The sequence below is a fragment of the Leuciscus leuciscus genome (genome assembly GCF_965113295.1).
Source record: "Leuciscus leuciscus genome assembly, chromosome: 17".
NCBI classification, from domain to species: Eukaryota; Metazoa; Chordata; class Actinopteri; order Cypriniformes; family Leuciscidae; genus Leuciscus; species Leuciscus leuciscus.
In genome coordinates this window covers 14483514-14500671 of record NC_138741.1, presented here as the reverse complement: position 1 = coordinate 14500671, position 17158 = coordinate 14483514, and the positions used below count along the sequence as shown (strand labels likewise).

The window sequence follows — 17158 nt, the reverse complement described above, 5'->3', positions numbered from 1 at the left end:
AGAGCTAAGGTTAGAATTTAGAGCTTATATGAGAATGTCAACCTATTTTAATCTTAAGTCACTTTTTATACAGTATATTTAACCATCTTTTGCTTTTTTGTAATTTTATATACAGGTTGTGTTATTTTAGTAGCATTTTTATAATATTTTAGTATAGTTTTTGTTAATCTTTTTAATTAGAATCCACTAATATAATTTGAATTCATTTTACTATTAAAGTTTTAGTCATTTTGTTGTTGCGTTCATGATTATTTTTATGTTTATAGAAATATTGCCTTGGCAAATTTTACATTTAAAAAATATATATATTTTATTTCAAGTAGTGTTTTTTTAATGGTTTTAGTTTTAGTTAACGATAATAAACCAGACCAGACAAACCAGCTGAACAAAACGTCACAGAATTAATCAAATCCACTGTTAATGTGATGAAGTGATGATGTCACTTCCCGGAGGATGATGTCATTAAGGAATCTGGCTTTTTTAAAGGGATATTACAAAATACTAACAGGGGTGGACACAAAAAAAATCTAATGAAAATGTAAAACCAATTATGTATGACATTTACATTTTGCTGTTCATTTTTTTGTTTTAAACTTTCAGCTTCAGCTACTGTGGAGGATTTTCAGATCAGACCTCACGCTCTGTTCGTTCACTCATATCGAGCTCCAGCGTTCTGTGATCACTGTGGAGAGATGCTGTGGGGTTTAGTGAGGCAGGGACTTAAGTGTGAAGGTAAATGTCTAAACATTCCACTAAACTTGTGTCAGCATTACATTAGAGGGAGAAACAGACCACAATGTGATCATCTTTTGTCACTATATTTGTGTTAGGCTGTGGGCTGAACTACCACAAACGGTGTGCCTTTAAAATCCCAAACAACTGCAGTGGCATCCGTAAACGTCGCCTATCTAACGTGTCCCTCACCGGCCTGACCAACACTCGCTCTGTGTCTGCTGAACGGTCTCCCAGCACCTCTGATGAAGCTTTACTGGTGAGTTTGATGTCAAAATCAGATCCACAGCACATTATATCAGATGTTAAGTCACAAAATATAGAATACTCAAATATAAGTGTCCAAATATAAAATACAGACCATATGAATCTTATAAATACAACAGGTTTTGCCCTTATAATCTCTGATGTTATTGATATAGATCGTAGATTTGGCCCGTTTGTTGACCTTATGCTACCACTGCATGTGTGTCCTGTTTATTAACACTACTCAATCTCTGTCTGTCTCTCTCTACCTCTCCCCACACATCCTTTCATTCCTGCCCAGTCTCCTGTCAGTCCTAGCATGGAGGTAGGCACTAACTAATTCAGCTTTGACTAACCTCCTTGTGATATTTTGTCTGTCATACACCCCCTGTTTTAATGCAACATTAAAAAAAAAAGAAATCTGTTTGATAAAGGGGTGATAGAGAAAAGCATCTACTATTCATATTTACTGTTTGAATATCTTTGACTATACTATATATTTTATATATAAATATATAAACATACACCATACACACTACCACACAATCTAAAGAAAATCTTTTATGCTCACCAAGGCTGCATTAATTTGATCAAAAATCCAGTTATATTGTGAAATAATTATTAAATATTATTAAAAAATTTAAAATAACCGTTTTTCTATTTTAATCTGTTTTAAAATGTAATTTATTTCTTTGATACTGTAGCAAAGCTGAATTTTCAGCAACCTTTACTCCAGTCTTCAGGGTCACATGATTCTTCAGAAATCATTCTAATAAGCTGATTTGATACTCAAGAAACATTTCTTAACTACTATCAATGTGGAAGACGGTTGTGCTGCGTAATATTTTTGTGGAAACCATGATACATTTTTTTTAGGACTCTCTGATGAGCAGAAAGTTAAAAAGAACAGCATTTATTTGAAAAATAAATATTTTGTGACAATATAAATGTTTGTACAGTCACTGTTGCTCTATTAAATGCATCCTTGCTGAATAAAAGTGTTTTATATACATATATATTAAAAATATATTCCGTTTTTATATTTATCTGTCTAATTATCTTTTGCTGCCCCATTTACAGTGAACCTGAGTTCTGAGTGTTTACTCCTTTTAAATTTAGTGAGCCGTACATGTCGTTCTTTTCTCTAAGAGGTTAAGACATTTTAACCTGACAACATAAATGTTGTGGTACACATGTAGAGTTTGTTTGAAGAAAACTGTTAATCGGCTGTTGACGGCAAAATCAAACATCTGTTAGCTGCTCTCTAATCAGTTCCCTACACCTAAGACAGGTTACAGCAAATGATCTGCATCTGTACGATTACCTTACCTTTCACATGAATCTTCTTAAGGCCTTTGGTGAAGTGTACAACATGGCAACAGGAAGCTATTGATCATTTTCTTTCTTTAGAGCACATTGAATAGTTGATTATGCACACCTGCGTGATGTCAGATCTATTCACAACAGGTGGTAAGACATCTGCATCTTTGCCAATCAGCAGCACATTAAAGATCAGCTTGATGAGAAAGTTGTTGTTCTGAGTTGATGCAAATTCATCAAAGCTCAGCATATACAACAATCTCCCTCAGCATGAACCTCGTAGGGCCTTTGTGTTTTTGTTCACCTAATCGAGATCGGGGTAGTGCTGACTTGGCTCGTGTTAATAATACCAGAGAACCTGTGTGACAAAGTAATCCTTTTTATTTACCTTTGTTATTTAACCTTTGCATGATATATCACTAAAAAGCAGTCATAGTTTTTTTTTTTATAGACCAGGCTACACGGTTTATTTTTGGAAGTTAATTTCTATATGAATACATAATTTAAAATATTGGCTAAAATCTGTTATACATTTAAATATTGCCCAGGAAAAAAAGAACATTCCCCAATTGTCACACTATATGGGGGTAAGTTGTCACAGTGTAAGCTGCCACTGTTATACTGTATTATAGGCTTTTCAGCAAAATGCACACAGTAAAACAATTATAAAACCTAAAACTATTCGCAAAAATGTAAAAGGTACTGCACAAAAATATCAAACAATTGGTCACAAAATGTAAATAATTGTATAATTCATTACGGTCACATTTTAGTTTAGGGTCCAATTCTCACTATTAACTATGACTTTTGCCTGAATAAACTCCTAATTACTGCTTGTAAGGTAGTTGTTAAGATTAAGTGTTGGGTAGGATTAAGGAATGCAGAATATGGTCATGCAGAATAAGGCATTAATATGTGCTTTATAAGTAATAATAAACAGCCAATATTCTAGTAATATGCATGCTAATAAGCAATTAGTTAATAGTGAGAATTGGACCCTAAACTAAAGTGTTACCTTCATAACATACAAATTCATAATGTGACAACTTGCCCCAATATAAGTGTGACACTTACCCTGACCTGACATTAATGAAAAATACTGATGTACCGAGAACACAGTCGAACCGGTGACATATAGCCCCTTGTGTTGTGCGGATGTCCTATATTTCTTACATATAATTTCTACATTACAATCTATATTATTTGTTCACAGCAAAAAACACCATCAGACATCTTTCCTGGAAGAGGCCGCTCTAACTCTCAGTCCTATATAGGTCGGCCAATAGAGTTAGACAAGATCCTGCTGTCTAAAGTGAAGGTGCCACATACATTAGTCATCCATTCATACACACGCCCCACCGTTTGCCAGCACTGCAAGAAACTCCTCAAGGGCCTCTTCCGTCAGGGTCTACAGTGCAAAGGTAGGAGCTTATCCTTAACATTTTTAAGCTACGGCTGTGAAATTATTGTCTTTATTGTCTTACAGTAATTGTTTTAGTGTCTTATTGCTTTGCATGTTAATGTGCCTCGACTAAATCCCCTCTGATCCAGATGTTTCCATGTAATTTGAATTCTTTGTAATCAAAATTGTATTAACTCATCTGAGCTTACATTGGATAATGGTCACTAATTGCTGTGACTCATTACTTACTCAAATTAACATTGCAGTTCATACACAAAATCCATAAAACTAATTACACAAATTACAACAAGTACACAAATGTGTTTAATATAATATTCACTATAATATCTCCAGCAGATATGACGTTTTGCATTGTATTAGACAGATAATGAAGCTCAGTATAGGGCAAACTGTATACTGCACAAAATATACTGTATACTAACTACTCATTTTTATTAATTTTTTTACTATAATGTGAAACAATTTGACTATGCAAATACTGGTTGAATTTAGACCTGGACGATTCTGGATAAATTGAGAATCATCATTTTTTTAATTTTTTTTAAATAGAGATCATGATTCTCTCTAAATAGACCACTAAAAAAAAACAACAACAACAAAACATGTAATTTACTAGAGGTTCTGACTAAATGTTGAACAAAATTAAACGAATCTCTTGAATTATTCAATGACAAATACAGTTTTTAACAGTCACTTGTCGCCACCCACTGGTTTAATGATGATCCTATGTCCTATCCTATAATCCTTATTTGAAGCGTCAATTTACTTTGGATCATTACCGTAGACATCAGTGTTTATATCCCAACTATAAACTTTAATCATCCCAGTACTTCTGTGATAATTTGAATTATTGAAACACAGAAATAATAATATTTTGAGGTTGAAAACACTGTTTGTGAAGCTGTTTCATACTGCAACATGTCAACTGCTCTCTGGCTCAGTGGCAGCACAGATTTGACTCGCTATGATCATACTTGTCAAAGGTTTAATAGACATAGCCGAATCGTTGTCATTTAGGAATAAGATCGCATGGGTGTTTGAATCGAGATCGCGATCTTTTAACAATTAATTGTGAAGCTCTAGCTTAATTGAAATAGCATAAAACCTACTATTTCTGCCATATAAAAATACTTCATGTTGAATGTTTCATTTAGTGCATTGTATTTTTTTCAACATAAAATATCAAACAGTATTATTATGCAAATATTGGCCTAATTAAAAATAGCATATTAGCATACAACTTACTATTTCTGGCATACAAAAATACTTCATGTTGAATGTTTAATTTCAACATGAAGATTAATTTGAATTAATTTAATTCTAAATTAATTAATTTAGGATTAATTTAGTGCATGCTGGAAATAAATTCAGTTTATTTTAATCCAGTTTAGCGTAAAAATAAATTCTAACCTTTGGCAATACTATTAAATAGCCTAGTCAATAGCATGTTAAAATGGTGCGCTATTGTTGTGTTTGCCATTCTGGCAAACGTAGTCAATAAAATGTAGCATTCCATGCATAAATAAAATTTGCATATGGCACAGTAGTACATAATACATGTTGCAAAAATAGTAGGTGTAGTATTCCAAACATAGCCTATCCTTAGTCTATCAGGCGCCAATATTTAATATATTTATGCTTGCTTTACAGATCCTACATTCTGATAACACCGTACAGTTTAACAGATCATAGAATTTGTTGATCCTTTTGTGTCATCTAGAACAGAACATAAATATACAGTGACACAACAGCTGCTTTTATATACGATGTGTTTGTGTAAAGGGAATATATGCCATGTGCCAAGCGGTAAAGAGTGCAGTTGGCTGGGCTGTTACAAACAGCTTTAATGTTCATGCGTTCAATGTGCGAGGTCTCAGCCTGTCAGCCACCGGCACAACAGGAACTCATATGTTTATGTGCCAGATTGGTAGTAAACTCTCTCCCTCACTCCTCCCCCCTTTAACTCTTTCTCCCTCTCTCTGTCGTTCTGTCATCTTCTCTACTCTCTTTTCCCTCACACCGTCTCAGATTGCAAATTTAACTGCCATAAAAGATGTGCACCCAAAGTGCCAAACAACTGCCTCGGAGAGGTGTCAAGAAACGGAGGCAAGTCTAACTTTAGTCTTCATGCCAATCAATGATCAACACTGCATTTTCATGACAAAAACAACAATATTTATCTTACTAAACATTAAATGCTATGTGAACATCATACTCAATACATAACAGTGTGCTCAGATGAAAAAAAACAGGGTAATGTTGTAAGACTGAACCTGTTTGTTTATATCACTGAAACCGATTAACCTAAAATTGATATTATCAGTCATTTATATTATTAGTTATAATACCAGAGCAAAAACAAAAGAAGGAATTTCTTTCTGCAAATGTATAGTAAGCACAACATTTTATGTAAAGGCTAAAGAACAATGATATAACTGCAAAAGGGACTCTATTGTAATATCCCTTATTTATATTATAATATAATATTATTACTCTGTACTTTTCTGAATGGAAATTCAAAACTGCTCATTTTCAAGTTCTGCTTTCTAGCGTTGGTGGTGTTAAACTGACAGCTTTTTTACACACATACATCACGTAACTTACATTTTCTTGCCATGCTTATCTTTCCTGTTCACTCCAATCCCTTTCTTCTTATTATTGCTGATAGATCTGTTAAGTCCTGGTGCTGAATCAGATGTGGTCATGGAGGAGGGTTGTGATGACCATGATGGGGACAGACATAGTCCACTTAACGATGACATGGAAGAGTCTCTGGTGGCAGACTCCGCTGCTCTTTTGGAAGCTGGACATGGTGAGCTTGGAGATTTCCAAGACCAAGACCCAGATGAATCCAACAGAATCATCAGGTAGCTCCTCGACACCTCTAGAAGCCCTATAAACAAAACAAACGCCACAAATAGTTGACTTTTGTCCAAAAACTTGTCTCTGTCAGTGACTAAATATAGTAAATGCAAAATAAATGAACAAATGACTGCAAATATACACTACCGTTCAAAAGTCTAGGGTTGGTAAGATGCTCTTATGCTCACCAAGGCTGCATTTATTTGAAAATAGTTTTCTATTTAATATATTTTAAAATGAAATATATTCCTGTGATCGTAAAACTGAATTTCCAGCTGCCATTATTTCAGTCTTCAGTGTCACATGATCTTTCAGAAACCATTCTAATGCATCTAATATCATTCTAACATTTCTTATCATCAATATTGAAAACAGTTGTATTGCTTAATATTTAACTGTGATAAATTTTTTCAGCATTTTGTTGATGAATTGAAAGTAAAAAACTGTAATGTAATGCATCCTTGCTGATTAAAAGTATTAATTTCTTCTTTTTTTTAAACGGTAGGGTAACTATTACAGTATAACAGAGATTTTATAAAATAAAAGTACCTAATATTAGGGACAAATGCAAAATAAATACATTCCCAAACAGGAAAAATATAACAAAAACAATAAAAACTGAACTTACGAGGATTCTTGCTGTGTTCTGGGTACCAATTTGAGTTAAAACATATTGTTGTTATCGTTGTTTCTTTGAGGTCAAATAGAAAATAAAAATAGCAACTAAACAGCAAAGGTATTTGAATGCTATGAATCATGACCTGCAATTGACATTTTCTAGAAAGTTTTGACATGTCGCTGTGTTTGTAAGCCCTTCCACCAGCAACAACATCCCACTTATGCGGGTAGTTCAGTCTGTCAAACACACCAAGAGGAAAAGCAGCAGTGTTATGAAAGAAGGCTGGCTTGTACATTTCACCAGCAAAGACACATTGGTAAGTGCTCTGGGTTTCCATTATAAACCTTATGAATTCATGTGTGAATTACCAAGTGAACTTTCCATTCTGTACCTGATCATTTCTAGTATCTGTTGTTGTTTTTTTCACACTAGCGTAAGAGACATTACTGGCGACTAGACAGCAAGTGCATTACCCTGTTCCAGAATGACACTGGGAGCAAATACTATAAGGTGACTTCAACTATTAGGTCAAAAAATTAAGTTTGACACTTGAACCTCACATTAACTAAATAATCTAGGAAGTATCTTGAGGGCTTTCATAATTTCTTTAGAGAACATTGATAGTTTGTCTTGATAGGTTTCATGGATCACTGCACACATCAGATCCACAGGCATGTCTGTGCAATATCATTGAGGTTTCAGCTTTCAGATAGACGTCTTGACTCTCTTCAACAGGAAATTCCTCTATCTGAGGTGCTGTCTCTGGAACCAGCGAAAACATTCAACCTTCTCCCTGAGGGTGCCAACCCACATTGCTTTGAGATTGCCACAACAACTCTAGTGTACTATGTAGGAGAGAACCTGGCTACGTCAGGCTTCGGAAGCAGTGTGCTTGTTAGCGGCGTGGGACAGGACGTGGCCCGCATGTGGGAGATGGCCATCCAGCATGCACTTATGCCTGTCATCGCCAAGGGCATATCTCACGTCGGCCATCACAGCTACCACAGTATGAACTTCATGGTGAAACATTTAAGGGCTTGTCCTCAAGGGGGAAAACGCTACGAATACAGAAATGCAGTGCAGTTGTAATATTCCCTTTCTAGTTTTCTAGGCTTTGTAAAGTTTTACACTTTGCTTCTGCCAGAAAACTGCAGGGCAACTATAGCGGTGTCCAAATTTGTGTACGAGTATGTAGTGCATTTGAAAAATACCTTCTTGCTTATTATTAAAATACATTCTATAAGAATGCAGGAGTGTAGTATGAATACAATCCATGCATACTACATATGGCATATTGGCATTGCTATGAGACATGCAATATTAACTGCGCTGCAATTTTCAGCTATTTGCAAATATGACAACTCCTCTCTCATGGCCTCATGGGATAGTAAAATGTCCACTGGCAGTATTTTCATGAACATACTACTCATTTCATGCACTGCTTTTGGGATACTGTGTTAGGAAAATATCTGGACACTGGCTTTTTTTTGGTTGGAAACGATATCTATAAAAATCACATCCAGACATTTGGGATAATTCACTGTTTTATGGCATTATGCAGCAAAATGAGCACCTTAAATGTAGTTTTTGTACACAAAAATGAAATACTTGCAGCGATATATTGTATTCTAACAATGAAAAGTGTGCTTGCCTCTCCCAGTGTTACTTTAGTATTATTTATATAGTATTATAGTATTCATTAATATTTTGAATTAGATTTTATTTGAAAATTTTCATTTTTAATTTTTAGTTTAGGCTTTAATTCATTTTTAATTCAGTTGTAGTAATTTTGGTTCTTATTTTATTTCAGTTATTTGCTAAATCATCGTTTCAGGTTGACTTTTTCATTGAATATTTATATTTGATTTTATTTCAGCTTTATTTCAATGAACAAAAACACGGTCCCCTCTCACATCAGTATCGTGCAGGTTTCATTTCTCATTTGTTTAGAGTTTTCTTTGAGATGATTTTAAAAACGAGGCTGTGAGGCGACAAGCCGTATTTTAAATGTCATGATTTTAACGAATTATTTACTGTCAAGTGTTTCTTTTTCAGGTAGAATAAATTAGTAAAGGTGTAAATCTGAGGCTATGGCATTCAATACAAGAGATACATAATGATTTTTTTCCTTGTTTTTTTTGTGTGTGTTTTTTTTTTTCCACACAAACAGAAGAGGTCTCCATTAGCATCTCTGTATCCAACTGCCAGATCCAGGAGAATGTGGTAAACATTTATGCTTTTTTTATATTTGGAGACATAAAATATCTCATATTCTTTATCTATCAAGCTTTGTTTCTGTGTGCAAGAGCTCACCGTTCTTGTCGGTTTGCCTATAAGTGCAACCTTGAGTTCCAGTGTGATATAAACACACAATGCCTCTTGGAGATTATTTTGATTACCTGCTTGGCCATGGGGTTGCCATGGTTACGCAAGTCTTTCTAACAGAGTCCAAGTGAGATGTGGAAATACTGTAGCTCTTTAGGCTACTGGTTTGAATTCAGCCATTGTTACAGTACAAAAAAAATAGTAGATCCAAAGAAATCTGATGTATCAAGCATTGCTTCCGAGCTTTGGGAACAGCCCATTTTGGCACATGCGTTTACATTTTGTTTCTGTTTTTCTTACAGGATATTAGCACAGTGTATCAGATTTTCCCTGATGAAGTACTTGGCTCTGGGCAATTTGGCATTGTCTATGGAGGTAATGTATCAGTCTATTTACAGGGAGTTCTTTGACATGGGCACCCAGTGAGGAAATGTTTTGGAATCTGTATACTAGGAGAATATTTAATGCATATTTTACTGTATTCAAATATTTAAATACGTAACAGATTTTCAGAACAAATGTGGTACAATCTAGTTCAATGATCTATGAATGTATACACTGTAAAAAAAAAAATTACATCCCCAAGTCAAACATTTCTAGTGACTGGTTACATCTAAATTTTTCAATTAGTCTGACGTATTATTTCTCATTGAGCCAATGTTAACAGACTATTGCAACAAGAATTACGCTTGGGCCAATTAAAAATTTTGATGTGACCAGTCACTAGAAAATTTTGACTTGGAGAGGTTAGAAATTTTTTACAGTGTAATGTGGATAAACTTTATTTGAATATTTACAGTAAATAGCCATTTACATATAGCCATACTTCACATCCAATAAATTGCAGGGAAACACAGGAAAACGGGCAGAGATGTTGCCATCAAGATCATAGATAAGCTGCGATTTCCCACCAAGCAGGAAAGTCAACTGCGGAATGAAGTTGCCATTCTTCAGGTAAACACAGAAATAACATACTGCTGTGTGTGTGTGTGTGTGTGTGTGTGTGTGTGTGTGTGTGTGTGTGTGTGTGTGTGTGTGTGTGTGTGTGTGTGTGTGTGTGTGTGTGTATGTATATATATATATATATATATATATATATATATATATAAAAGCCTTGTTACTGCTCCTAATTACTGCTCATTAATAGTAAGTACAAAGTAGTTGCTAGGTTTAGGTGTTGGGTAGGATTAAGGGATGTCCTCATGCAGAATAAGTCATTAATATATGTTTTCTAAGTACTAATTAACAGCCAATATCCTAATAATATGCATGCTAATAAACAACTAGTTAATAGTCAGAATATAAATATAAATGTACTGTATATATGTGTGCGTGTGTGTGTGTATTTAATATGTGCATTTAATACTACTACTAATAATAATAATAATAATAACAAATAATTATAATATGTTCATAATAATATTATTAAAAGCATATTAAATCCAAATTTGTACAAATTTATTTAGATTAAACATCTATATTACAATATTGGACATTTTTTAATTTTATAATTAAATATAGATGTCATATCTGTCTTCTACAGAACCTCCACCATCCTGGCATTGTCAACCTCGAGTGCATGTTCGAGACACCAGAGCGTGTCTTTGTTGTCATGGAAAAGCTCCATGGCGACATGTTGGAGATGATACTGTCAAGTGAGAAGGGAAGGCTGCCAGAACGCATCACCAAGTTTCTCGTTACGCAGGTACATCTCACAACGGAACAGTCAGTATACACTCAATCCCTTAGAAATATTTGAAGTAAAAAATGGTAAAGTTTTGCATTTTCATTTACAATTTCTTTTGTTTTACACCGTATTGTAGTTATAATGCTGTTCCGCTCTATTCCCAGATTCTCGTCGCTCTCCGCCACCTTCACTTCAAAAACATCGTTCACTGTGATCTCAAACCTGAGAATGTTTTGTTAGCCTCCGCTGACTCTTTTCCACAAGTGAGTAAAATCCCAACAGAACGAGAAGCGACAACAAAAAGAAAGGAAATATCTGAATGAAGTGAGGCCACACCGAAATTAACATAAATGGATCTGTTTTTGTAAATGTGCAAGAATAAAAGATGGTAATTATAGCGTTCTCGTGGTGTGTTCGAGGCACAGGGTTGTGTGTGTCTCTACATTCTAATGAAAGATTTCTAAATTATCCTCCCATTGTTTCTTCTGTCTACTGCACAAGCTTGTCTCTGGAAGCTCTCAAGCAGAAACATGACTCACTGTTTGAGAGCAGGCAAACATTTTGGAAGAATACTAAACAAATCACTGCGTGTCATTTACAAATATTTTGCAAAGGTGGAAGCAGAACTGAAGCTGTCAACATCTGAGCTCGGTTCCTGTTTCCTCGGGCGCTTGTTGCTGTGCTTAAGCAAATGTTTTAAAGGTAGAAAGTGTAGATCAGCAGGAGATGCATTGTAACCACATCCAACTGGGTGATAATTTCACTTGACTTTCGTTCAAACCGTGACAACTGATCATTACGACGTCTGTGGTGTTAAAAGCTAGCTCCAGAACAAAAGGATGTTATTTTTTTGGTCTTTTGTGCATCTCAGTCCTAGTCGAGTAAAATAGCCAGTTCCTCCTGGTGTCTGCTGATTGTAAAGCTCATTATTCCTTGGTTTGTCTTGCAGGTGAAGCTGTGTGATTTCGGCTTTGCACGTATTATTGGTGAGAAGTCTTTTAGGCGTTCGGTGGTAGGCACCCCGGCGTACCTCGCTCCGGAGGTGCTTCGGAACAAGGGCTACAACCGCTCGCTGGACATGTGGTCCGTGGGTGTTATCGTCTATGTCAGTCTCAGTGGAACGTTCCCCTTTAATGAGGATGAAGACATTCACGATCAAATCCAGAATGCTGCTTTCATGTACCCACCCAACCCCTGGAAAACAGTGACCCCAGAGGGTAAGTTTTGGGGTGAACTTTGGAACAAAACCATCAATGAATGTGGAATCAAAGTAAAGTTTAAAGGGATAGTTCACCCGGAAATTTCAATTCGGTCATCATTTACTCCATGAGGAAAACAAAAGAGTATAATTCTAAAATAAAACATTTCAGTCATTTTTGGTGAATGAAAGTCATTAGGGTGAGATGCTGTTCTGGACCCTGTTGACTTTCATTGTATAGACAAAAACTGTTTGAAAAAAATCCAAAAATCTTAGTTTGTGTTCCACAGAAGAAAGTCGCCAAATTAGATTAAGCAGTACATAGATTTAGAAAGGTTTTGAAATACTGAGATAACCATTTAAAACAAGTCAGAAGCTAGCTGTATTAACCTCTCTAAGCTGGAAGCGATTTAGAGTCCGTTATGTGTGTGTTAATCCTTAAAAATGTAAGCGGTAATCCAGTCACAGAGCTATTTTCGCGAATTCCATCTCACATGCGAAGAACCTTATTATGAATTAACTTCCATTAGCTAATATCCCTGCTAATTTCGTACAAATATGACCTATGTACTGCTATTTCTAGTCAGCCTGCTACTGATATTCGCCCAGATGTTAAACTATGTTCCTGTTGAAGCTCCTGTTGTTCTAATTATCGCCGCCCTGTGACTGTACGCATAGATGACCTCAACTCACCTACTTGGCTCATGGTTTCATGATCTAGGTAGATATGGTCAGGATTAATTCAGAGTAAAGACCAGAGAAAAAAAACAGAGAGTTGAGGTCTTGTATAGGTAATATTAACGTTTAAGTCATATGCAATCTGTGCAAAATCTGTATGAATAGAATTGACCTTCATCTCATTACCTTAACTAGATTTTTGATGCCCTCACCTTTGACCCTGTTTATTTACTAATGCCCTCTTTCTTCCTCATTAAAATAGCAAGAGAACCAGAGACAACACTTTACTTACTTAAGAACACTGGCAATTGGAACAAATTATTCACAAAGACTTTTATTTATTTATATAGTTTGGCTGGTATCAAGTATGGCCATTTTAACAATCACGTTCTGTTTTTTAACTGTTTTAATTGAATTTGTTCCTGTTTACTGTGAAGTGAAAATAATTAAGTGGCATAACAAAGAGCATCTCAAAAACGCTTTATAAAACAAGTTGCAAAACAAAGGGAGAAATTACAGAACAAATTAGAAGTTAGATTTGATTTTACTGCAATGGATTTACAGCATGTACATTTTCTCTGTAATTTTCAATATATATATATTTTCTATTATAATATAATAAATAATTTAAATATAGATAATTTTCATAATGTATTAAATCAATCAATTGTTTTTTTTTTTAATTAATGTGTAGTAACTTTGCGTGACTACCCTGCTTCCAAGCTGATGGTAAACTGTCTAAATGTGTAAAAGAGAGAGTTGAAGAGAAGGAAGGGGAAAAGAAAAGATGAAGAGAAAAGAGGGCAAGGGTTAAAGAAAGAGACTGGTGTGAGCGTGCTCAATTTTTGTTACGACCCATTCATGTGTATAATGCCAAACGATCCCTCAGACTAAAGCGCAGAGGCCTCAAGGTTAAGAAACTTTGGAGTGTCTCGGAAATTTGTGACCCCTGAAATAATGTTAACGTGATGTTGGTTTTGCTCATTATCCCTCTGGACACAAAATCCTTCAGGTTTTCCACCAAAGCCTGGTCACTGACAACCTGTTTTGTTGTTACAGCAATTGACCTCATTAATAACCTGCTGCAAGTCAAAATGAGGAAGCGCTACAGCGTGGACAAGTCTCTCAGCCATCCCTGGTTACAGGTTAGTAGATAATGACTTTGATATGCCCTGTGTAAAAAAAAAACTATGATATACACACAAAAAAACTTTCAGTTTTTCCCCTCACAGACACATTAGGCAACTGAAATAGGAGTGGAGTTACCCCCTCATGTTAGAGAATATTAACATCTTAACAAGGCGATAATAACCCTTCCAGTGCCAATGATTAATTGAGTCGTAATCAGTTCTTACATGCATAGATGAGCATGTGATAGATATTCGCACATAGTAGGGAACTTGCAAAAGAAGTTTACAACATCTATTTATAATCAGAAAGATATATACTGTCATACTATTGTTCATCATGTTACTATATCTCGTTTCCACCCCATTTAATTTGTCAAAATAATTTCTGTCATTTTCACATGTTAAAATGAACCTAAGACATTAAATATATAAATAAATATACAATAGCAAACTGAATGTAATGTTTTCAGACATTAATTGCAATTGCAGTTAATGTCCAAAATGATAATTTGTTAATGTTAATAATGTACATTTAAATTGTGCAATTAAATGAAAGTGCATGATAGTTTAAATTAATATTAAATGCAATTAGCTGAACTTTAGAGTGCTTTTTGACCTACTTCAGTAGTATATCTATATATGTAGTATATATGTAATTTCTTAATTACTTGAATTGCCTTCTAAATTTGATTAAAGTGCACTAGCGATTGTGCTGTCAAGCATTTATGGTCAAATTAAATATACTAATAACATTTCTATTAAAACTTGAATGTCATGCATAGAAATATAATTATAATGGAGAAGTTGCAATTTAGTACATTTCAGATATGTTGACTTTAAATGTAATAATGAATAACACACTACAGTTAAAATTATAATCAAGTACCTGTGCTTTAGTACAAAAAAAAAATTAAAACAAAGATTTAAAATGTACTTTTTAATTTGACATTATTATAAAGTGCACGTTTTAAAAAATGTATTTAAGTGAGTTAAATAGTAATGAAATTGTACTCTAAAGTGACCTTTTATTTCATTCGTGTTTTATTAGCTGCAGTCGTTTTTTCACAAGGGTAGATATTGACAAAGTGTTTTTATTATAATTATAATTTCTTTATTTTCCCTATTTTTTAGCAGTGTGGAACGTTTTTGATCCCTAAAAATATATATCTTTATGTCAGGACTACCAAATGTGGCTGGACCTGCGGACTCTGGAGTGTAAAATGCTGGAGCGATATATCACCCACGAAAGCGATGATTTGCGCTGGGAGCGTTTTGCAGAACAAAATGGTCTTCAGTACCCAGCCCACTTAATCAACCCTCACGCCGATGTCCGTGAAGAGGCGGAGTCTGACGAGCTTGTGATGGGCCTGCTCAGCGACAGAGTCAGTGTTCTGTAAATTGCTGCCTACCCCTTTAAGGGCACAACAATGGAACTCAAGCCAACTGTATACTGCGAAATCACCACTTAAGTCAACAGTAAATGACTTGACAAGTCCTAACAGAAGTACTGCACAATTTCATTTAACAGTACACTACAGATCAAGCACAAATTTCATTAAACACACAGTGCCTAAACCACAAAAGCCAACCTAGCCATACATTACATAGACAAAATATATAACAATAACACATCACTACAACAACAACAAAACATCAAACAAAACAACTGCACTTAAAGTACTACAATCAAAAATCTTGTTCTTAACCTGAGAATAAAATTATTTATTATTATTATTATTATTATTATTATTTTGCCTTTAACTGGCACGACACAGTTGAAAAAAAAACTATCAACAGTATTTGTTTGTATAATTCACAAAATAATGAAGTATAAAATGAACCTATAAAGCCTTTTATTAACTTATTGATATTAAATTATTCTGCTATGTGGTTTTGTGTTTATGTGCTTGTGTGTGTGTGTGTGAGTGTGTGTGTGTGGGGTGGGGGGGGGGGTACTTTGGAGGTTGGTTATGTTAGTGTTCTGTGCAAGTGTAAGAGCAAAGCAACACTGCCTGTGGACTGGAGATGTTTTTCCTTTTGCTTTCTTCGGATATGTTGGGATAATAAAGTGCAGCTGGTTGTGTATGCATAAAGTATTATGTGCTCATGACAGATTTTCAGTGTGTTTCTTTCAGTGTTCCCGTTTAAGTGAAGAAGTGCAACACTAATGTACTCATAAGCTGTTCTGTCCAAAAGGCTGATTAAATGTTAACTATAATAATTAATAATTATGGGTTGGAATGAGAGCAAGTCACAGAATGGCAGTTTGGACGATAACTGGCCAAAGGTGAGTGATAAAGCCATAGTGCTTAAAAAAGATCATATACTGTGGTCTAGTGTTTTTGGCACGCTGCTGCATCATCTTCAAATCAAGTAGGAGTTATTTGCCCACAGGAAAGGTGCTTCCTAATCGACAGATGGCGCTGTATGCTTATGCAGCATGAAAGCCTAAAAAAGTTGGCTCGGTGGGACAGTACAAACCTCTCTCAATTCAACACTTTACTAGATGGACAGACCGTTGAAAACAATAGTAAGAATAGTAAAAACAACTCAAATCAAGGAATGAACTGGATTTGTCATGGCATAGGCTATTCAACAAATGTTTTATTGCCTAAATACGGAAAGTTTGAAGGTGATTTAAAAAAGACTTTAGTCGTGATAGACGCCATATAGCCTATTTATTTATTTATTCGCGTTTGAAAAAGAGGCCGTGAGGGGACACGCCGTAGACTATTCTAAATGTCATGATTTTCAACAACACGGTGAGTTTTTGTTGTTGTTGTCATTAATCGTCAGCAAAGTTCAAATTATTAGCTATCTCTTGAAAAAACTGGTCGTGAACAATTAAATATGGCAGTTTTTAAAAGTCCATTATGACTTAAATCTCTTATGACGTCTACACGGATTTTTTTCTTTCTTTTTTTCATTCGTGTTTTTT

The 17158-nt window shown here is 34.9% G+C and overlaps 1 protein-coding gene across 2 annotated transcripts in view; it reads left to right on the top strand.

Annotated features, from left to right (window-relative positions):
* The window catches only part of prkd1 (protein kinase D1), a 37808-nt gene extending 21337 nt beyond the window's left edge, over window positions 1-16471 (top strand). The window contains exons 3-19 of one of the 2 annotated variants that reach the window (XM_082143064.1): window positions 601-732; window positions 831-991; window positions 1280-1303; window positions 3512-3719; window positions 5750-5827; window positions 6390-6588; window positions 7395-7518; window positions 7635-7712; window positions 7938-8208; window positions 9373-9425; window positions 9830-9902; window positions 10375-10481; window positions 11071-11232; window positions 11379-11477; window positions 12164-12431; window positions 14150-14235; window positions 15399-16471. In XM_082143064.1, coding sequence (XP_081999190.1) covers window positions 601-732; window positions 831-991; window positions 1280-1303; window positions 3512-3719; window positions 5750-5827; window positions 6390-6588; window positions 7395-7518; window positions 7635-7712; window positions 7938-8208; window positions 9373-9425; window positions 9830-9902; window positions 10375-10481; window positions 11071-11232; window positions 11379-11477; window positions 12164-12431; window positions 14150-14235; window positions 15399-15617 — 2342 coding nt within the window. In that variant the 3' untranslated portion in view covers window positions 15618-16471. The remainder of the gene's footprint in view (window positions 1-600; window positions 733-830; window positions 992-1279; window positions 1304-3511; window positions 3720-5749; window positions 5828-6389; window positions 6589-7394; window positions 7519-7634; window positions 7713-7937; window positions 8209-9372; window positions 9426-9829; window positions 9903-10374; window positions 10482-11070; window positions 11233-11378; window positions 11478-12163; window positions 12432-14149; window positions 14236-15398) is intronic. The other variant, XM_082143065.1, reaches the window with a different exon arrangement.
* The last annotated feature ends 687 nt before the right edge of the window (window positions 16472-17158 follow it).